This window comes from Bombus bifarius, unplaced genomic scaffold (assembly GCF_011952205.1).
Source record: "Bombus bifarius isolate JDL3187 unplaced genomic scaffold, Bbif_JDL3187 scf7180000008214, whole genome shotgun sequence".
NCBI classification, from domain to species: domain Eukaryota; kingdom Metazoa; phylum Arthropoda; class Insecta; order Hymenoptera; family Apidae; genus Bombus; species Bombus bifarius.
In genome coordinates, this window is record NW_022884517.1 from 535,921 (window position 1) to 559,515 (window position 23,595).

The 23,595-nt window shown below is 37.2% G+C and overlaps 1 protein-coding gene across 3 annotated transcripts in view; it reads left to right on the forward strand.

Moving 5' to 3' along the window:
- The window catches only part of LOC117211017 (lachesin-like), a 263,425-nt gene that overhangs the window by 211,802 nt on the left and 28,028 nt on the right, over positions 1-23,595 (forward strand). Inside the window, exon 8 of one of the 3 annotated variants that reach the window (XM_033454571.1) lies at positions 12,778-13,160. The exons of the other annotated variants lie outside the window; for them this stretch is intronic. Coding sequence (XP_033310462.1) covers positions 12,778-12,809 — 32 coding nt within the window. The 3' untranslated portion in view covers positions 12,810-13,160. Of the gene's footprint in view, positions 1-12,777; positions 13,161-23,595 lie in introns of those variants that run through there. 3 annotated transcript variants of the gene reach the window in all.

Below are 23,595 nucleotides of genomic sequence, written 5' to 3' on the forward strand. Positions count from 1 at the left end.
CCAACGAGAGGGGGTGAGAAAGAGCGAGGAGGCCGCTTTCCATTAGTATGCATCGGTTTTTCGCATTAGCGACATTCAAATGAAGCGAACGTTTAGCATAAAAGGCTACCGGCAAGAAAAAGGCTGCCAGTGATCCCTGCAGGCGATTACCTCTGTCCAACCGGATGAAAGCGGTCCGGATTCGTGGAAATCCGTGGCTGCGTAGTTAGTTCCTCTCGTGAACCCACGAGCTTGTCCATCAAACATTTCCAACGTGCCCACAAAGATGTGAAAGGAAGGTGTACAATTTCGACAAAGTTAAAGGGAATTTCATCTTTCGTCACCTACTCGTTTTATAGTTATTGCTAAACCTCGTCGATTGTTCTATAAATTTTAGATTCACATATTTTTAGTTTACAGATTATTTTAAGTATTACTCATTTCCTAACATACCAAGCATATTCAAACAATCGGGATATCAGTTTCTCTAGTTTCCTGTTACAAAACAGACGAGTTCGTCTTTTTCACTTGGCTGTGGGGCTAATAATGACCGCGACCTAATTATTGCAACAGCCACAAGCCTACAATATACAAAGGTCAATAGGAAACTGATCAATATATCGGTAACAACAATAATCCATCCGGTGAACTAGCTAATGTTATTTGAATATGAACAACAGCAATATTAAGTGCCATTTGATCAGAGAAGGCGTATATGCGTTCAGTCTTTGACCATAGATCTCTATGTTAGCATCGCCAACTATATGTATTCCAAGTGGTCGACTCGACACAATATAGGTGTAGTTGTAATTTTGAATTATTGTGTTATGTGATAGAAGGGACGCTGAAATTAGCTCGCCGTTGAAAACCACGTCGAACAATCGAATGCGTTATAGGACCATGTTCGAGAATCGTCACTGATTATTAGCAGTTATTGGACGCACAAGCTTAGTTGATTAAATATCGTAGAAAGGCCATTAGGGACACTCGTACGTATAATCTAATAACGTAGGGATATCAGAACAATGATATCGATATTCTATAACACTCGCTGTTAATCACTTTAACGTCTAAATAGGATTTCTAGAACAATATCATATTCAAAATAAACAGTAGGAGAAGATGCCGTGCTTCGAATCTTATATTTCAAACCATTGCATTAAATTTAGATACATCGTTGCCTTCTACCCTGTCTAGAGAGTCGATATTTTTAAATATATGGCATAGTTGACCCATAAAATGTATCGCAAGTTTCATTATAATAGAGAGATATAAACAGAAAGTAGAAGACAACTAAAAATAGTAAAAAGAAGAATTAAATGAACCATATTCCGATCACTGAGAGAATTAAGTTAGACCATCTGACAGCACAACGCCTGACCGGTGTTAGACCAACATCGACATATTCACAAGTATCGTCCATATAACGGTACAGTACTAATACAACAACGTTCAGCTGTCCACGCATCGGCAGCGCGTGAGTCCATATTCCCAATATTCCCCACATTAATAAAAATCTCGAAATTTACAATCCAAGAATTGACTATAATAGCATTGTTACTTGATAAGCAAGAAGATGACAGAAAACGGAAGTTAGTAGAAAAGTTTGAAATTAAGAAAAGACGAAGGTAAATTTCATGTACTATATAAAAAAAGTTAATTAGAGATGGACAAAAGTTCCATCAGTACTTTCGAATGTCAACTACCCGATATCAGATATTTTTAAAAAGTGTAGAAAATTTTATACACGAACGAAATACAAAATTTAGAGAAGCAATAACGCCCATTGAAAAACTGACAGTATATTCAAGGTAAATACAAGACTATAAAATTTTATTTATAGTATACAAATTTTATAGATTTTAAAATAGAAATATTACTTTCTTTATCTTTTTCTACTCGGTGTTTATCTATCTCTCCTAATTCAATATGTGATACTGTTAAAACAATTTGTTTCTTTGTTATTGCTCTAATTCGAGATGATAGCTTTTTTACAGTTGCTGCTATACTTAAAAAAATGTATCTATTTCATCTAAACCACTATTTTTTCCCTTTTTCCTTCTAGTAGATATTGCATTAAAATTGCTGATGTCGAATCTGAATTATTTTTTTTGTGTTTTATTTTATCAATTTTGTTTGATCCATCCTATTCGTCACCAACGCAGTATCAGCAGTGAATTCTCAGTTGTCAACGTGCGAGCAGCATACAAATGGCATACGATCGTTCCATGACCAGCAAAACATCCATATTACTATCGATAAGGAGAAGTGTCGATACTGTGCTGTTGTCGTTAGGTGAACGCACTTCTATTAAAATACATATGTTAAATAATGTGAATATGTCGATATTGAGTTTCATGCCGTTCAGCCGTTATGATATTAGACGGGCTATGTACTTTAAAGCGAAAGTTCAAGTAAAGTTTTAATGTCGAATATTAAACATCGGATGCGCGGCTAAGTTGCACAGGTTTCTGAGAGTGTAATTTGGCAGCTATATAAAGCAGAGGTAATCAAAATAAAATTTTGGAAAAAAAGAGAATAAGAGATACGTTTGTAGCGAAACCTTAATTTCGTCCGAGTGGAGTGTGAATGCATACGCAAAAATAACTTTGCTAGATAAAAAGAAAAAGAAGAAAGGAGCTAAAGGAGGAGGAAATAAAACAAGCGTAAATATAGCGTCGGTATATACCAGAGAGAAATTCTCAGCGTGTTCCTGGAAATTGCTTTCTAATTGGCGAGATTTTTAAAAGTCACACAATAGCTCAGAGAGTTTTTGCCCTCTGGATACGAATATTACTTACTAATTGGCCGCTTTCACGAAACAAAGGGGTATAAAGGTATTATTCCTTGGGGTTGGCAAACACCACACCAACCTGTTCGTAATTATTCAGACTTAGTTGTCTAAATTCTTCCCTTGATTATTCTGTCGTGTTTTCATTTGGTTCCGTCTCACGCTTATAATTCGGAGTATCTTTTCATGCAATAAAGTTCAATTTCGCCTTTTATTGTTTTCCCTTTGCATTATCCTCTCTTTCAGTGGCGATTATATGCGAAGTATAATGCTTAGGAAACGACAACGCATAAAGAATATTAATATCCACATTACCAATTTTTTAATAGACTATCCGCAACGTCATTCTTACGAAGAAATTGTAATTGACGTGTCGGATTACTATAACAAATTTCCATTCGTTAAAAAATTCCAAGTTAGTACATATAAAATATATATTTATAAAATTTATTAAATTCTCAATTGAAAATCACGAATAGAGAAAAAGAAGAAGAATGATAACGGGAACAATAATATCTTTTCGTACTTTACTACTCCGACAAGACCTTTCGTCTATCTTCCGCGGTCCTGTCCTTCACGAGGAGATCGATCTTCCTTCTTGAAACATCGGCCACAAAGAGATACCGAGACTCGAAAGGAATTCGAATTCATTCCGTTTGTGGTAGAGGGAGTAAAATAACCTTGCCGGAACCCATGGGAGTCCCAAAAGGGGTGCTCGTTTCCCCGCGAACGTTGAACGAGGACAGGTCGAACAGGTTTCAAACGAGTAGAATGAAGGCAGACGTAAGAACAACACCGACACATACGATGGTAAATACATCTAAGGAAAAAGACTGTAAAATGGAAGGAAACGAAAGAAGGAAAAGCGATAGAAAGTAAAGGAAATCAACGAAGAGAAAGAAAGAAGGAAATGCAAAAAAGGAGGGAAGAACGAAGGGAGAAAAGGTCGGCTCGATGGACAAAGGGGGCCGAAATTAAGTGGTAGAAGTCAGAGATATGTCAGACGAGTTTTATTAAGCGGCATAAAAAAGAGATTTGTAATCTAACTGAGAGGGAGAGTTTGCTACTACCGTAGCCAAGGGTGAAATTCTGGTTGCAGGATCTGCCTTTGGTGGGGATACTGTATGGGGTGAACACCAGGAGAGACGTAGTGGAGGAGAAGACGAACGAAGAGCAGGAGGTCGTAGAGATATGAATTTATTATTAAGGACCGCCTAAGGGACAAAGTACCCCTGTTTCTTGATAAGCAACCATCCCGTTCGTTCCACCCCATCCCCTCCCCCGTTCCTTTCTCTTGAGTTCGCATCCCTTCCTACGAGCTGCGATCTCTCACTTTTTCTGACGCGCAACTTCTCCTTTTCCATCGTTCGCAGGAAAAGCCGGAGCACGGCTAATTTATTCCATAGTCGAGTCAAACTGCTATTTGTGAGGGTGGAGGAAGCATAGTGGAGGAAGGACGAAGGAAGGGAGGGCCGCTGCAGGCTGCTGCAACGAACAAAACTTGCGGCCGTGTTGCGGATAGCAACAATATCGTATTCATTCGGCTGTCGGCTTCTTCTTCCTCTTTCTTCTTTCGTGTTTTCTCTTTCTCTTTTCCTTCGACTTCGTTCTCACCGCCGTACCGCACCGTCTGCTTTCCCTTCAAACTCCAAGCTTCGTATACATAATGCAACGCTTCTTCCTCTTTGGCCTCCGACTGAGACGGGGATTTAATTGTCGGTCGTTAGACAGCCTTCCCATAGGCATTTATAGCGTTGATTCCATTCCCTGCCTTATCACCAACCATCTCACCTCCTTATTAATTGCATGAAGCTACGCTTCGGCCTTGAAACGTCTCTGAGATTAGTCCAGGCGTTAACTCTGAATTTTTTAATTCCTCCAACTCGCGAAACTTCCGACGCGTCTATTTGTTCGAAGAAGAAGGCAGAGGCTCTACTTAGTAGGTAGTTTTCGAATGGTTTCCTGACTTTAAATGTGAACATTTTCATTTCTGTTAAGAACAACTTTTTAATCAATTATGCATGGCTGAGTGTCGTATTTGAGAAATCAGAGAAATTAACTTTGAGTTTTGAATCTTGCAATTCTTTCAGATTTGCGAGGAAGAAATATTTGTGAATTTTTATTTGGGATAAAGAATGTTCCGTAACTTTGATTAGCAATGGTTCAAATTTGTTTTTTATATTTCACGCAGCTGCTTGTTTTAACATATATTACGTATATTTGCAGTTTTAATCTCACATGTGACATTAAATCTTCCTCTTCGACCAACGTTCCGACTATTAACATTTTTTGCACCGCACCTATTTACCCAACGTCAAATTAGCCGTTTCTTTAGTAAATTATAAAAGCAAATTACAACACTGATAAAATATTCGCGAAAAATTTTTGCCCGTGCATCATCATGATGCACGAGGACGAAAAAAGTTTTGTCGCGAAAAATGATAAAAAATCGTTATCGATGTTTGTTTTGAAAATGCAAAGCACTTGCTAAATACTTTATATTGGTACTTGAAAATAATGCAATACTTTAATATGGCAGTATTACTACTGGTACAGGAATAGGTATTGTTCTAGTTATGAGCTATTATTTCGAGTAAGGTGAATATCAAATGGCGTATCGAATCGAAATCAATATTCATCGTCAAGAAGTATTTCGTTTGATGTATTTCTGCGATGAACACCATTATAGATGTATCTGATAGGTACAGTAACTATTAATTACCCGTATTAATTATGCTAATCCTAACACGCTATCGTAGAACGTGTATTGCATCACCGTACGCCGTACAGATCGTGTATTAATTGGTGTTATATTAGGATGAAAAATTAATGTTCTAAACTATCGTAAAATTCATTAATTTTTCCTTATTTTATCAGGCTCTAGATACGCGTGAATAAAAAAAAGTTACTTATTTATATTTGCTTATATTCTGCAAAATACTTATATTACTGTATATTATATTATACGTGCTATATAAAACATATTAAAATATCTTAAACTCTTGGAAGAAATTTAATGTCACGTAGTGAAATCATAATTCTCTAATAATTATTCCAATGAATGTAAATGAACATTATTTTGTAATATAATCTGCAAGGTACAACAGTTTGATTCCGCAAGAAACTCCATTTTGTAATATAATCTGTCGATACCTAACAGCAGGATCAGGTTCAATATTTATTCACAAATTTGAATACTGCTATGAGTTCGAACAATCATCGTCGTTTCTCCGCTCGAATAACGTGATTTATACAGGCCGTTCACCTCAACCATCGCCATAATGTTTCACATTTCAAACAAAAATTCTACGGAAATATTCATTAATCCTTATTCATTAATCCTCGAGCTATTAAGATGATTGAAATAGTCAAACAATTCCTACTACCGGTTTCAGGATAAAACAATCGCGAAGATCATCATTCTCCCAACGATTTCTTAATTCGCCTAAGGGGTTGGAGAGCTAATTTCATTTCAGCTAGTAATCTGTCCATCATAATTTTCACGTTAAACTACTTTCTGTGTAAACGGAATGCTACTCGGTGCCTGTGGAATTGGTCGCTTGAGTTGTCATTCCGAGACAAACTTGGAGAAAACTTACCGCTTCCAATCATCTAGTTGATTAACATCCAATCCTGTGACAAGAGAACAGGTAACATTAATTTTATGCGGTAATTCTGGCAAGGTATTTCCACAAATATCTGCTCAAATTATTTCTGCGTCAAATATTATACAAGGTGGTTGGTAACTGGTGGTACAAGCGGAAAGGGGGTGATTCTACGCGAAAAAAGAAGTCGAAAAAGTAGAATAAAAATTTTTCGTTTGAGGCTTTATTTTCGAGAAAATCGACTTTGAATGTTCGCTCGGTACGCGTGCGGTACGTTGTAACGGATCTCACTGTAGATCGTTGTCTCGATGGAAAAATTTAAAAAAAAGAAAAAAAAATTTTTATTCTACATTTTCGACTTCTTTTTTAGCATAGAATCACCCCCTTTCCGCTTGTACCACCAGTTACCAACCACCCTGTATATATAATATATATATATGTCGGGATCACATTATGATTAGGGTTAGGAGCGTGTAACGAATCTTCATTTGGATTAGACATTGTTGTTATGCAATAGAGGAGATATTTACTAGTACAAATATGATTATTAGTACAAGTGTTGATATTGCAGAATTGACAAGTAACCGCGGTGATTAAACACTAATGACAATGGTCTTAGATTCGATAACGAATCCGCGGTCAACGGGATAACAAATGTACTTCCTTCCAAAGTCTAAGTCGGACTCGATTTACATGTCTACGGTACAAGTATTACTAAACTAGCTCTTTGTTAAAATGTAAAAATATTCACCGAGCATAAAGACGCTATGTAACTCGCTAATCAGACCTCACGAGAGAGAATGACTTTCCGTCACGATGATACTGCAGAGGAAAACTATGATGGGGTGTGTCTAAGGACGCAAGATCATCGGATTCATCGAGGAAAACCTTCGTTCGGAAAGTGAGGGAAATAGACGTTCCTGTTAATTGGTTAATTCCTATGTTGGTGATTAAAGAAGGATGTTAACCGCCTTTGAGAGAAAGTTGTTAGGAGGAAGCGTCCTTCGTGAAAAAAATAGATTTCCCCTATTTTCCTGCCTGTTTGAAGGATTTTAGTTAACTAAATCTTAAGATTTGTAACGGGTCCTCAGGCTAGTTGAACATGTACTGTGGAGATGCGTCTACATCTGGTAATCATCTTACCCGAAGAATAGGATCTGCGTGTGGCGATCCACAGGACAGAAACCGTTGGAATTATTACTGTCGAGTGCCGCTACAACTATTTCTTTTTAAGTAGAGCTATACCATTACTCCATACTTTTGTTAGGCAAAGCGTTCATCCCTTGACCGCGGCTACGTTCGGCGACTGGTTATCGCCTCGAGCCCAAGCCCATTATCACAAATCTCGAACAAATACAATCGGATTGAATGAACTGCTTAATTACGGCTATGGTAGAATCTAGATTAAAGTGTTAAGGGGTTTTCCAAAAATTCCAAAGGGAATTCCAAATGAATTCGGTGTCCTTTCATCTTTGACGTATATAATATTATAATATATAATATATATATTAATATATAATATATTATAAATTTATAAAAAGAAATTACAAAAATTATAATTCGGATAGAGAATACGTTTCGTAGCAGACAAAGCTATCGATCACTGGCAACCACAAGATTTTATTAAAAACAAAAAAAGAAAGAGCAGGATCCCTATTTACTTAATGCATCTATCCCAACTACCAAAGGTAAAGAGGAGAAAAGAAAAAGAAGAATACAAGAAAAAGGAGAGAAAACGGAAAACGAGAAAATCTGCAGGAAGAAGAAAATTCGTTTAAGAGAGGAAAATCGTTCAACGTAGAGTTAATACGTCGCGATCAATTATTCGGTAAGCCTCGCGCGGTCGGTCTCGATTAATTGAAGAAAAACACGAAACGGTTATCGGGCGTTTAAAAATTTAGCGGAAATTTCTCTGAGATTTTCATTTCGGTCCGAGGGTCTCGCTAATGAATTCTTTATCGTGATACGCGGGCAAACAGCTTCCCCGAAGGCTCTTTTACGCAGCGATATCGAACCGTTCGCGGCTTTAATTACGAATTGATCACGGTCTTTCGTTAACTTGCCAGACAACGACAACCTCACTGACGAAGACGACAATTGCAACACGTCTTTTGTGCTACCTCTGCGGACGTGTAAGAATTTATACTGGCTTCTCGCGTGCTCGAAACTTGCGCGACTAATTTCCAAACTTTTAACTTGATCTGTAGATTTCGATTCGATAAATTATTTAGGAAAATCATATTCGCACTCGGGCGCTGTTTCTCGTTTGTTATTTATGCGGAAAATATAAATTTCGTGGTTGGAATTCGCATAATGATGAAAAAAAGGTAATCTAAATCTTATCTCCTAAAAATTATAAATAGGCATTAATCGTCGGCTACCAAAGCCGCATAGATTTTAACCCATATTGTAAATAAACCAATAGCAAAATACTAACATTCGCGGACGACACAGCTGTACTAGTCAGACACACTAACCCAGAAACAGCAGTCAAATTACTACAAGAACATGTCACAAAAATAGAAAAGTGGCTGCAAGATAAACAAATAAACGCAAACCCCGATAAATGTAACCATATTACATTCACACTGCGAAAACAGATACCACCAAACATCCTACTGAACGGCACGCACATACCGCAAACAAGGTAAGTCAAATACCGGGACTCCACTTAGAAACACAACTCACATGGAAACAGCATACTAAATCAATAATAGACAAAATACAGACAACAAGGAGACAGATGCATTGGCTAACAAGTCGAAAATCTAAATTAAACATAGAACATAAATTAAAAATATACAAAACGATCATGAAACCAATCTGGACGTACGGAATACCACTATGGGGGATAGTAGCAATGAGCCATATAAACAAAATAGAGATAGTACAAGCTAAAATTCTTAGAACAATAGTAAACACCCCATGGTACGTTAGAAACGAGGACATACGGAAGGACATGGGAATACCAACGGTCAAAGAGAAAATTAGCAGATACGCAGGAAAATACAAAAAAGAATAGGAAAACACCCAAACCGGCTAGCTGCGGAAACGATCAACACCTCAAACATGGATAGAAGACTGAAAAGGAAACACCCAGCAGACTTCACAAAGGACACAACCTAACAAACACGAAGATGGTATCCCGCTGGGGGTAGCCACCCACACGATAATCAAACAGCCAAAAAAATCTACCAAATGTCCAAACTGGACAAATTGTGAATGTAAACAACTAAATAAAAAAAAAAAGAAACCTCCAACATGGATAGAAAACTGAAAAGGAAACACCCAGCAGACTTCACAAAGGACACAACCTAACAAACACGAAGATGGTATCCCGCTGGGGGTAGCCACCCACACGATAATCAAACAGCCAAAAAATTCTACCAAATGTCCAAACTGGACAAATTGTGAATGTAAAGAATTAAATAAAAAAAAATATTGTAAATAATGCGTATCGGATTTGTAATCTGAGAAACATGCGATCTTCTTCTTTTTCTCTCGATATTTTACTCTTCGACAATTTGCAATAAGAAGACTTTATCTTCAGAGAGGAAAAGAATTTGTGTGCGTCCATTAGTATCTATTGAACTATCGACAAAAAAAGAGATATTTTAAAGAGCTCAATGTGAAAAGAAGCATTCGCGATGATTGAAGAAACAGGACAGCCAGGGAATCAAAGTTGTGCTTTCGATAGTCTTACAAATGAAGATGATTTTGATATACAGTTATCACCCGATGAAAGTACTACATCATGCTGCAGCAATGTTGAGGCTGAGTTACAAGACATATAAAACGATGTGTTTTCTATAAAATCAACGATTTTGACGAACAAATTGAAATGATGAAAATTCATGTATGAGATCGAATTATAACTAGATACACGTGGAAATATATTGCTCCCAACAAAAATTAAATGCAAATTACATCGCGTAATGGCGAATTAACTACCAAAAGAGAAAATATTACATCGATAGAAGCTTCCATCTTTTTATCAATGATGAAATTATTGATATAATTGTCAAATATACAAATTAAAAAGCAGAAGTTTATAGTACGATATCAAATAAGAAATGGAAACCTATAGACCGCACCGAAATCAATACATTTTTTGGAGTTTTATTGACTATAGTTAGATTCGGGAAATTTGGAGAAAATTCGCATCACTTATGGAGTCATTTTTATGTCACATTTACATGGCTGCAATGTCGCGAGATCGGTTCAGAGAAATTGTACGCTTTATGCGTTTTGATGATATGAATATTCGAAAAGAAAGAAAAGCTACGGACAAGTTAGCACCGCTTAGAGCCATAACAGACATTTTTGTGGCAAATTGTCGTGACTTGTTTGACGCAAGAAATGTCGGCACGATTGATAAACAATTAGTAAATTTCTACGAAAGATGTCCATTCAAAGTGTACATGCGTAGTTGAGTTATGGATATTGTGTAATGCGAAAACATTTGTGCAACTTAGATGTTTTTTATTATTCGTATCGAAGATGTATACGTTGACCATTGTCATTATTTATGAATTTTACCGACCTGGCGACATATAAGGCATTCGTTTTATGATTGATCAAATATCCTTCGTGGGAAAGTCCTATATCAATAAAAAAAATAAGAAGAATATTTTTGGAAATATTAGGATGTGAATTGTATGGCGATAATATAGAATGGCATATTACAGCATTGGAAAATCGGCAGATAGCATTTCATAAGCACGTTATAAATTCAATCGAAGCAACTGTAAGAGGAATAACTCTCAGATGAAAATGTTGCTGCAAGTTGTTCCAGGAAACGATGTAGGTGTTACATCTGTGTAAAAAAAGGAAATACATATAGTATAGCACATGTTCACGATATACATATAAATTACATGCAATAAACATATCAAAAATGCTATGTTTAAATTACCAACCAGTCACAAAGAACTAAAAAGAACTAAGTCGAGATTTAATCGACAAAGCGCTCAATATACGCGATGATTTTGCATACACGAGAGCGTCGCAAAACTTCTTCAATCGAGTGGTAATAGCGCGATTACCCTTCGAGCAATATCAGCGAAGGTCCCGTGGAAAGTTCTCTCTTATTGTCACTGGAGAGAAGACGCCGTAATTTAATGTCACTATTGCTTTCTTCCGGAAGACAGATACGAAGTTCTTCCATTCTGTGGTGGTCGACGAGTACGGCAATCTGAGACCGACAGCCGCGACACAAAGGGGTTGGAACGCCACCAAGAAGATCACCGAAAGAAAAGTGACGGGGACAGAGGATGCATAAACGGCTTTTTAATTTAGCTAAAATATTGTCGAGCGTTCTGCTTTCGAATGCGTAACCTCTTGGGAACTGCGATTCGACATCGCGACGTAATTAAAGATCGGAGAAGGGAGAAGCTCGTAATAACGAGAGCTTCTCATGAACTCGACACTGTATCATCGTTGTATCTTTCCACTGACGAACTCGTCTATACTTTTTAATCCGTTCCTCTTTCGTTAAAATCACTGCATGAGTATTTTTCATCCACCTTGTCACCGCTTTTACTCTTTTGCCATGTAGAGCTTCGGCTTCCTCGCAAATGAATCAATTAAGAATAATAAGGGAGATTACGCGGCAAATTAATTACTCGCTTTCGTACCCTTCCTATTCGGTGATCGAAGAGTTTCAAGGTTTTCGAGGGGAATCGTTTATAGAGACCAGTTTCCCATTAATTGGGAAAGATATTGCTTCGTTTAAAACTCGCGCCTTTGCATTTAGCCAAACATCCAGTCAATCTTTTGAGATATTCTCTAACTTTCCTCAAAATTAATAAATTGATTCCACTATACTTTTTGTCTTTAGGAATATTACGCAATGATACATTACACAGTACATTGTCTTCGGAAATAATTTAATCTTCTTATCTGATCTTCTTCTTATCTTATCTGAGATTTGTACTTCAAAATTTTAAGCTCGTAGAACACTGCACGTATAAAAAGCTTAAATAAAACAAAAAAAAAAAAAAATGTCCACGAAACTCGAAAACCAGTAACGAAATTGGTATATCCAGTTAGCTTCTCAATTTTCTAACATAATGTAATCATGGAGTTTTCGGTAAACTTTCCTTTCGAACAACTCAAAGCTTTATTTGAAAATTTTAATTCGGGCGCCTGCTTGATGAATTTTTCATCCTTCATTTACGGATTTCTTTTCTTTTTTCAATCAATCACCCGCGGGGACGAATATGGCCGTGTGCATAACGTATGGAAAAAGAAGAACAATTTCCCGTCCTCGAACTCACGATTGAATTTTTAATTTTCCGGTTTCCCGTCGCAGGATGCATTTCCTTCTTCCTTTATCTCCCTTTTCCTTTTTTCCTTTTTTTAAACATTTTTCATATTCACCGGAACAACGAATTATTGCAGGACAGGGAACATGGACAGTTTGGAAATTTTAATTATCCTGAAATATGGGATATTCGTAGAGTATACGGGAATATATTTTTGAAGGGAAGATTAAAGACGACGAAGGACCGGGTGCACCTGTACTTTTCTTTCGCCGATTTTTGTCTCTTTAGCGTGCAAATTAGACCGACTATTTTTTTAAATAGGTCCACGCTTCCTCGCGGTTGAATTAATTGCGGCCCACGGACGTTGCTTCGTTAGTACCGTGGAAAGTAAATTCGTTAAATATCTCGTTCTCGCGGCAGCGTTGTTGCGCCACCGCAAAATACGTGAACATCGTTGATGTATTTTCTGCCGCAGCTTCGTGTAAAAATGTTGGATTAAGGTGTGCTCCACGGAAGGATACCGTAAAAACTTTACGTCGTAATTATTGATTTTTTAATTGTCCTTTCTTCTCTTTTTCGTTAAATACCTAATTATATGTATTCGAAATGTTTAATACCAACGTGAAAGTGGAGATATGAATTTTGCGAAAGACGAATAAATATTTTTAACAAGTGAAGAATATAATTCATATTTCATTTGTCAATATTACGATATGAAATTTACGTTAACAAGATCCTGATTTAATATCTTCGATAGATTTATCGTATTTTTGTCGATTCCACATTGTGCTAATTTATCTGCTTGTGTAATACTATAAATTCATTAATATTCACGATTGGTAGTTTACTATTCGCGATGGAGTTTTGGTTTCATTAATATTAAACAACGCCGCAAGTACATAATTATTAAGCGATGAATTAATTAAAGGTAGATTATTATGATCGTGATTATGTTATTTATTATGCTATTCGATAATTAACAGCATATTTTCTGTTAGAGCAATTTTACCCATCATTGTTAACTGATTTGCTCTATCAAGTACAGTTCGTTTAAAAATCAAACGAAATAAAACATTTAAAGTTGTATAGATTTGTTTGAGAAGTGAAACTCTGACTGACTTAATAGACCTTGTTAACCTAGACCTTGTCAAACTGTAAGAAAAAAAATGCTGTCATAAAAGTACAAGTCTGATAGGTTAGAATAAACAAGATGACAAAAGGAATACACTCGTCTGATCGGCTCGATAAAGATCAATCCAAACAAAACCCGAAGAGACTCGATGTATTGCCGGAGCAGCCGTTCCAGAAAGCGATTTCGATTTACAACCATCGAAGCCTGTGCATCGGTACAGCCGATAAAGCAGCACCGAAACGTACGTGGTCCGTAAATCCACTAGACTATCGCATCGTCTCGAATTCGAACGTCGAAGAGAAAAGCGACGCGAGAACAAAAACCACCAAGAAACCAACGAAACAACGCAATATCAAAATTATGCGATAAATCGTAAATAATCTCTACCGCTTCACATGATGGAAAATCATTTAATAAAGAAATCAACAAAAAACAATACAGATAAAAGGAAAGAAAAGGGTACGGGATAAAACAATAGCCAAAGCAGGATGAAAAAGGAAAACGGAAGAAGGAGGATCGTTTCGGGACGCATTAATTTAAGAAACAGTTTCCGGTGTCCTATCGTAAGCTGCCCTGAGGAATTCGAACTGAAAGTCTGCGGGGGTTACTGGCCGCTTGAGGAACGACTTTTAGAATCGACTTTCCTACCGGAGAGACGAGAAGTTTGGCAATTTCCTGGGGCTAATCTGCCGGTCGGTCAGCATTGAGATGCTGCGGGGTTACAGGTCGAACAGTTGGAAACCAGCGGGGCCAGGGGGCACTGTCTGAAACGTGGTTGGACCCATGGACCAGCAACCACTCAAAGTGGACCCATGAATTATACAAGCGACTCTACGCTTTTCCGTTCTTATGTTTTCTTCTCTCTCTTCTTTCTTTGTACCTCTTTCTTCTTCTATCTTTCATACTTCTCTTTATTATCGTTCTCCTTCGATCTCACCTTCTCACGCTGCTTTTTTGTTTGTTCTACTTCCTCTTCCTTTTCATCTCTTTCTATCTTTAATCCTGGTAATCGTTGGTGTACCTTGCCCTTCATTCGCACCAGCTAGCATCGTCTCCGATTGTTAATGGTAGGAAAGACACCAGAGGGAATAGAATGAGGTCGAAGAAGTCTCCTGGGACATCGAGAAAGAGACGTGGTTGCGTGCCAGAAACGACTCGATCTCACCCGTCGTCGTTGTCGACGTCCGACGACCCCCTTCGTGATTGAGCGCTCGCACCAATAAACGTCGCGGTTGATCAGCTCCCGTGTTTGAGTGGCTTTTAATTAGACCGGATAGCTCCAGCTCTTCTGGCTTTAATGAGCTGCTCGATGCCTTGGCCGAGAGGGAGAGAAGATTTTTGTACGCCACGTGCGCACGCACCGTTCATTGCTTCCTTCCTCATCGTGCGACGTTCTTGTGTTTTGTTTAATTGTAAATGAGACCTGCTCCTACTTTTGTAGTCACGAGAGCTTATTTGTCTTTAAGGCAAAATCTTATAGTTACATATAATTTACATTAGTGCATTAGTGTTCGTGCGTATGTACGATAAGCTGAAGAATTTTATGTAAATCAAGAAGAGAGTTTACAAATGAAATTGTTTTTGTAAGGTTATGACGAATATAAAAAAAATTTCGATCAGCGGTTATTATCTGAAGAATTATCTGAAGACATACTGAGAACCAGTTATCGCACAAAGAAATTAAAGAAATCACTTAAACTGAATTTTGATTCGAGGAAATGTGGAGATAAAGGACGATAAGAAAAAAGTTTCCGAAGGGTGAGGAAAGCGAGTTTTAATTAGAGTGGATATAGCAATAATGAGTTTTAATGAATGGAGATAAAGATTTTATCGAATTCTTTGATATTTCATTCAGACACCAACTTCGATTCCTTTCCCGTTTCCTATAAAAATCTTTGTCTTCTCGAAGGTTATAAATAATAAAGTGTAAGGTTATTATTTGTATTCGACATATGGTCAGATTTATTCTTTCAGGTATATTAAATTTCACACAAAGAAAAATAGGTGCACTGATAAATATTTCTATCGATAAAGCTATGCGATACGATTGTCAGTTAAATTAACGAAAAATTATAATTTCGATTCCATTTTTATTAAAAACGAAACCTAAGTCATCTTACGATCTGGGATGAGTAAATAAAAACGGATCAAATTTCGACGGATCTAGTGGATCGAAAGCTCAATTGTCGTTTCTTCGAAAGCGTCGTCGCAAAGGATCTTATGGAAATATTTTCTCCTCTCTCCCCGCGAGAATCTTCCTCTTAACGGGACTGCTTCTGCACCCTCTTTAATCATATTACCGAACGTACAGACATATTTCCATTTTTCGAGCAGCTCAGTGCCAATTGATCCAGCCACTACCTTTCCGAACCTTTTTTCCTTTAACCCATCTATCTTGACCTCACAGTTCTTTCCTTTCATTATCGAGTTTTCACATTCGTCGTATTATTGCGACTTCAACTCAGATATTTCGGAGAAAGATTATATTGGCAAGCTGTACAGATCTTTATATTCTTATTTAAGATTTTGGACAATTATTATGAGTTATATTTATGATGTATGAGGCAAACCTACTATTAATACAAAGAGTAACATGCAGACACGAAATTTTATTATTTTTTTAATTATCGAAAAATGGCCATACATTTTGATATCACGAAGTATTGAAACAAAGAATAGAATAGGAAAAGTGCTAAAAAGTCGACGCGTGAAGATTGAGCGAAACAAGTTTCTGCAGGGGCGATCGATGCAATTACGCAACTTTCTAGAATGTAATTAATTTTCTCACCTCGTTCCCCTTTCCCGTTTCATTGTCTTTAAAATCCTTGGATCCAAAGATCTACGAGTCTTTTTCGTTCCCTGGATTCAATTGCTCGTCTCTTGTTATACGTGAAAAGAAAAAAATTAATATACCTTAATTATATATATATATATGTAATTATCATACAATAGTCTTTCAATTATTCGCTTATAGATTTGTATCAATAGCATTTAAAGTTAAGATGAAAGAATGAAAAAAGAATGAATTCTAAATGCCATTAAACATTGAACATCATTCACATTCATAAGTATGAAAACAGCAAAGTAGGAATTTTTCTCATGTTGAGATTCATTTATTATGTAAACGTTACATTAAAAAACTCGAGGACAAAAGCAAACGGTTTCTCAATAAAATTTGAAGCGTAAACCTGTTTCGTTGTTTGCGGTTCTCCGTATTTGATGAAATATGAAGTCACGGTTGAAAAGGATAGTATCGAAATGAAGGCGATTTGAGGATAACAGAGTCAGAACAAACCCGATAATAAAATTGCGCTTTTGAGCAACAATTGCAGCGAATTAAGGACCTCTTTTTTACTATATGAAAAAGGATTATTTTAAATTTATTCTGTACTTCGAATCGTGTATCATCAAATGTATTTGTGTAAGTTTCTTTATTTTATTCTTCCCGTTATACGGCACAGCTTAATCATTCTGATAACTTGTAACTTATAATTTATAAAATTGTACTAATAATAGTACAATAGTTCGATTACGCGAAGGAATTTAGCTGAACAAAATCAAAATTTCCAGCAAAGCAATAACTTCCCTGTGACATCGTAAATGATAAAAGGAGATGTCAAAACAAGCAACGCTTCCTCTTTAACATGCGCGCGGAGAAAGCTGGAACGAAAGAGGTACGCGAGCCATGATTCAACCCGAGGCGTATCCGAAGTTTAACAACCAGCCGCTGTTTCCTCAACATGTCGAGTCTCCTATAACGTCACAAAAATTATGAATCCAAATTCATTGCGCAAACTTGCTCGAAATCGGAATAACATTTCTACGAACTGTGCGTTCGTGGTTCTGTCATTTACTACCGTCAAAGATCTCGTTTTCTCCAACTTCAATCCATGCAGGAATTCATTTTTCCAAATTAGTCTCTCATTGTTCTATTCCCTAGCGTGTTCCCCCTTTCTGTCTTTTTCTGTTTGTGAGTCACACTGCATACTCGTCAAACTTATTCACCGACAAAGTTGTCGAGATGCAGCTCTATAAAAGGTGCATATCTATTCTTTAAAATGCCTAGCATCAAAATTCCAATTGCAGCATAATAATGTAGGAATGTTATATTATAAGTTTATAGAAAACAGTATGATAAATACTGTGAAATCGAATATAATACTGCATTTTGCGTATTCGTTTCTCACTAATTCTACGACACAACAACACAACGAACTTCACATAACCACGATAAATTCAACTCTGACAGCATTTTCCATACTAATTTTTCCCTTAACATACCTTGGTAACGCTCATAACACTCCTTGACAACATTAACATATCTTGACAACGCTAATAAACAATTACCCCTCACGCCACGTCCTTCCCTGACGTCACACTATCCCACAATAATTGTCTTATAATAGTTGCGCTTTATTAATCTGTATATAATACTAAAAATATTATCGTGCTATGCAATCATTGGCGACTTATCGGTACATCGACGTATGGCAAAATTCTACGAGAAGACGACAACTGAACCACAACGACATGTCTAGACAGCGGCGGATATTGTGCCATGGTAGTTTTCGTAATTGTTGTTTCGAATGAGTTCAAACGATCGCTCGACTCGTCTTGTTCTTCTTCGTACGTTAACTTACAACCTTTCTCCTTTTCACATGGTGAGACAAAGAAATTTAGTCGTCTTTGCTCATCTCGATCACCCTTCCTAGCAATTCCTAAAATTACGCTGCTGTTTGTGCACGTTTCGTTGCACGCCGACCATGAGTATCGATTCCCCGGTTGTCTCTGTAATAGCTCTTAACGGCTGTTTTGTAATTTTGTAAATCGCAAACGTCTGCCTTTTGTCTTCACGCAAGTATTCGCTACGATAATTTTGGTAATTTTGTGGTATTGGAACGATTTAGTGATCGAGTGAAATTAGTTGACGACTGTTTTATTTTAACATAAAATTTCTTAACAAACTGTACAAGAGTTAAAGAGTAATACAAAATATACTTTGATTTTACATAATTCGAATATTATTCCCTAAGGAAAATATTCATTTTTTAAAGAGACATTACATTTTTCTTTCTGTTTTTATATCTCTCGCTAAAAAATTGTCCGATATAATATAACAGATTTCTTTCAAGCAAAGTTTCTTGTAGGTCTACAGCTTTCTTGACATTCGCTGTGAGCTCGGAGTGCGTACATGGTGTTAAGTAACCATAACGAGTAATTATTTCAGCATAAATTACAACTTGCTGCTACGGACGTTTGAATCTGAAACCTTGACGTCTAATTTAGTAATTAACCTGTTACGTTTCCCATACAGCCAGCATGAATTTTCCAGCAGGCTTCGCCGCCGGAAACAATTTCGATTAAATAAAAAATCTTATAACGCAGAGATCCATCGAATGATAATTGTGAATATGATATATTCGTACGTTATATACGGATACACGATATGAATATGATAATTACAGTTTAATGTTGCGAACAAAATACAAGAAATGTTTAATATAAAGTTTGCAACCATTATCGATCGAATCACAGGTTTCCTTACTCTCTCATTAAAATCCTGACCTGGTTTGAAAACTCTATATACGCTCAAATGAATTAATTTCATTCTTCTGTCTTGCATCTCCCCTTTCCATTTCTCTCCAGACACTTTGTTACTTTTCTGTTCATTGCCGCAAATATTCGCTGCGAAGCTTCGAGTGATTTCAGCTCGTATTCTACCCGGACATATTTATACAAATTTGTTGTATACGTCAGAAATCCTACCTAATCTAAATTGTCAGCTAAAAATTTGTACCAGGCAATTTTTGCCGTGTCAATCACTTTGGTTAAGCAGGACTAATAACTCGAGGAAACCTCCGTCGTTCGTTTTCCATCCTTATACTCGATAAATTAGACGAACCCATAGCGTACGTTCTCGACATCGCCGAGACGAAGTTATCTCTTTTCCGACTTTTCCGTGAATTATCTTCGCGTGTCCCGCGATATTCAAGGCGAACTTGGCAAAGTTGAAGAGACTCTTTCCACCTTCCTTCGCTCCTCGCATATTTGCGAAATTGGATAGCAATTACCTGGAAGGTGGAAGGTTATTCGGAACAATTTCATAATAGCCGGTTTTACCCATGTTATTAATTCGTCATTTATTAAAGAGAAAAAGACTATAGAAAAGACAACCAACGAACAGAATACATAAAGTTAATACTCATTATTTATTTATTTGTGACGAACCTATTACATGAAAAACAACGATGAGCCATTTAAAAGCGGCGAAAGATCTGTTTGTGCCGTAAAAATGACAGTATGCCACTATGCCAATGCGAGAAATATTGAACTTTTGTAAGAAGATAGATGGTACTGTTGATCTGCTGATGACAAGAAGTGGAAGTAGTCAGATTTTGGTCAGACCGATCAGCGTTTGAAAGGAATAAGTGCAAGAAATATTTCCCAGATTATTTTTACAGACTACTACTTTCAGTGACAAAATATGGTACTACACTATTGCAATGGGAAGAAATTTCTAAGCACCTAATTATGCGGATTACCATTAACCAAATTAATTTTCGGAATTTCCATGATTTAATAAAATAAACATTTAGTTATACAAAACACACTTGTTACGCAAATGCCTGGTTTTGAGCAAACTTTATATATGCACTTTATTATTATTATATTATTATTTAGATTATATTTATTATTATTATTATTAGAAGGATTTATATATTATTTATTATTATTTAGAAATGAAAAATAAACGCAACATTACATCATGCCTATTGTGCAATTCGTAAATGCAACTTGAACGGAAAAATCCAATACAATTGCAATTTTTATAACATATATCGCAAGATCGGTCGCTGCAAAACGGAAGTAAATGTTGCGGATAAATATTGTTTCGTCGACGAATGAGACGCGTCAGATGGTAGAATTGGTAATTAAACCCGAAAGTTCTGTAACTGTACCGCGTTCAATGAAATCCATTCGAAATGGAAAGCAAACCGTGTCGTCATAAACATACAAAGGATAGTATAAACATTTCTATGCGTTCTTTAAACGTTCACCGTTGATTGTTAATTGAATGAAACGGAAATAGAATCGCGTGGAGAGACATCTGAAAACAAAAAACAGTACTTAAAACTCATTACTATCGATTGTCGATGACGCATTGTACCAGAAAATGGCGAAAAAGTTGGAGCAATTTCTCGTACGACGCACGAACCTTTCATATCAATAATTGGATTTCGGCGAACGCATGCAAACAACGTGACAGAATGCGTTTTGCGCTTCATCTACGGCCGTGTTCCCGTTGTAACGAAAGCGGTGAACGCATGATGAAAATCCAGATCGTAGGTCGTAGGTGACTTATCGAGGTAAATGTGAGACACGGAAAAGCCATGTACTGTTAGGTCATCGAACTGGGCGAGCCATCGAATCGATCGTAGATTAAACTGAAGAATTAACGGCGCGACACAATAATTGACAAACTATTTCTAGCCACGTGAATGTATTTCTAATTGTTGCTCGGCAACGTAGATGGAAACGAGAAACCAGTAACTTATGAAATTTCAAGCAGAAATTCAAAAGTAACAAAATAGTGAAAAGCCTGTTCATGATTGATTACTTGATTACTAATGATTACTTGATAAGAGAAGAAAAGCAAATAAACATATTTTGAATGATTCTTTAAATGTTATCCATCATGCATGTGGTTGAATCATTTTTCAACATTTATTGTCAACGACTGACAAAACTAGTATGCCAGATTTCAAACTTTCACGCCAGATTTGGCCGGTTCGCCGCTTTATCTTTCTTCCGTGTTCCCGATACTGCCGATGAGTCGTAACAAACGTTCAAAGTCCGGCAATAAACGACAAGCATGAAGGTGTTGGAATGGACGGTCATTCGAAATCCGTTTCCGTGGACGTGTCACTACGGACAAACGACATATCTTCGGATATTTAGCGAATTCTCTGTGACGGTGTCAGAAATCACAGAGGAAATGAGGGGAAACGGGGTGGTGGAAGGCGATGACGTATCAAACCCGGAGGTGAGGCGACGAGGGCATCGTCATACGGGAGAGCCGGTGACGGCCGTAAGATTGATTGGAGTCACGGGATGGAAAATTAACGGTCTAGTCTGGCTGGTCCAGGGTCGAGCGAAAGGTGTAGAAAGCCGTTGACATCGCGTCGTCGCCATCGTCGAGGGGTGTGCGACAGCCGCCGCATACTAATTTCCCACCTTCTCGAGTGCGTCTCCTTCTCCCTATTCGGGACTATTTTGGCCTCTCTTAAGCATCCATCTATGCTCTTGGCCCTTCGACCGATGTTATTCGATGTGAATGCGCACTTAATCGCCTGATGGTGATAGGAATTTGCGCAGATAAAATTTGCGGCCATCTGGGATGATCGTAGGATGTAAATTGCAATTAAGCCTCCTAACGTGATCTCTTGATCTTATTTGTTCTTTTTGTATGTCTTTTCATCGATCAACGTGTTAAAAACCATTCCCATTTAGCAAACGTCGCAATTTCAGTAGATGTTCCGTCTAACCTCCGTTAGCAAAGCCGTAACGCAAATTTCGTGGCGATCTAATTCGTACCACAAATCCTGTTATCCATTCTCGACATCTTCGGCGTACACACTATCTTCGTAACGACTGCTAATAATTAGTTCACGCAGGATGCAGCAGCAGCTTCCTGTCACCTTTCAGTAGACACCAGTGACAAGTTAATAGATCGATGCGGCGCGAGGAGCGTGAATAGGGACGCGGGTCGGTAATTATCAAAGAGGGATGTCGTATCGCGATCAAGAGATATTCGAGTAGCCATGATAAATACGACGCGACGCAAAGATATAATATAGATATAATATGTCTTTGAAATAAAAGTAATTTCCGTTTCACATCAATTAATTTATTTATTAATTTTAATTACATCGAGAACTTATAAATACTTATAACAATACTAGTAACTAGATCGCTGATGTACGAATTCACTGGTATAGCTAGCCGATATAATTGCTTTTCATCGCGTATTCGCTGTCATTTAATTGAATGAAATAGCTATCTTCCGTCGATACGTCAACAGGGAATTCCGTTACGAGTAATTACAGACGTGAACAGAAGGCATCTCCATAAGGCAGCGACAATCCACCATTGTTCCGAGATATTCGATTACATATTTCGCGAGTAACGAAGCTGGCAATTTCCTGGTTGTCCTATCACGGCCGCTGATTCGATGACGACGACGTTCGGCCAAATTATTTCCTGGCGATCTCGTTCACCCTGTGCACGCTCGGGTTAACGATCGTGGCCTGCCGCTATTGCGGCATCATCGGAACTGGGAATTATGTTTCCCAATTGGGATGAGGAAGAAAATCAGCTGGTCCAATAGTTTGTAGGTACCTTCATCAGAATGAAGGTTCGTTGATGATTTTGTGGAAACGTTACTGATGATTGATCGAAGGCAAAATTTGAGATAGACCCATACAAAGTTTAATAGTTCAGACTGATGATTGAAAGGGTCGAGTTTGTGGAAACTGATTCGAGGATATCTGTTATTGGATAAATAATGATATTTCATAATAGAAACGAATAGACGTGGATGAATAGATGAATAGATCACAAGTGTAGACAAAGTGAGAGAAAATGAATAACCGTCCAATCAATTAAGCGTCAACGTTGCAATTTTTTTCAGTTATTTTACATTATCAAATTCCATTGCTTAACATCGGTACTCCAGTAGCAAGTGTAAAACACTCGTTAAACATTACAGTAAAAATTAGTGCAAAATTCATCTGTATGTTAGGGTCAATTGAACATTTTGAA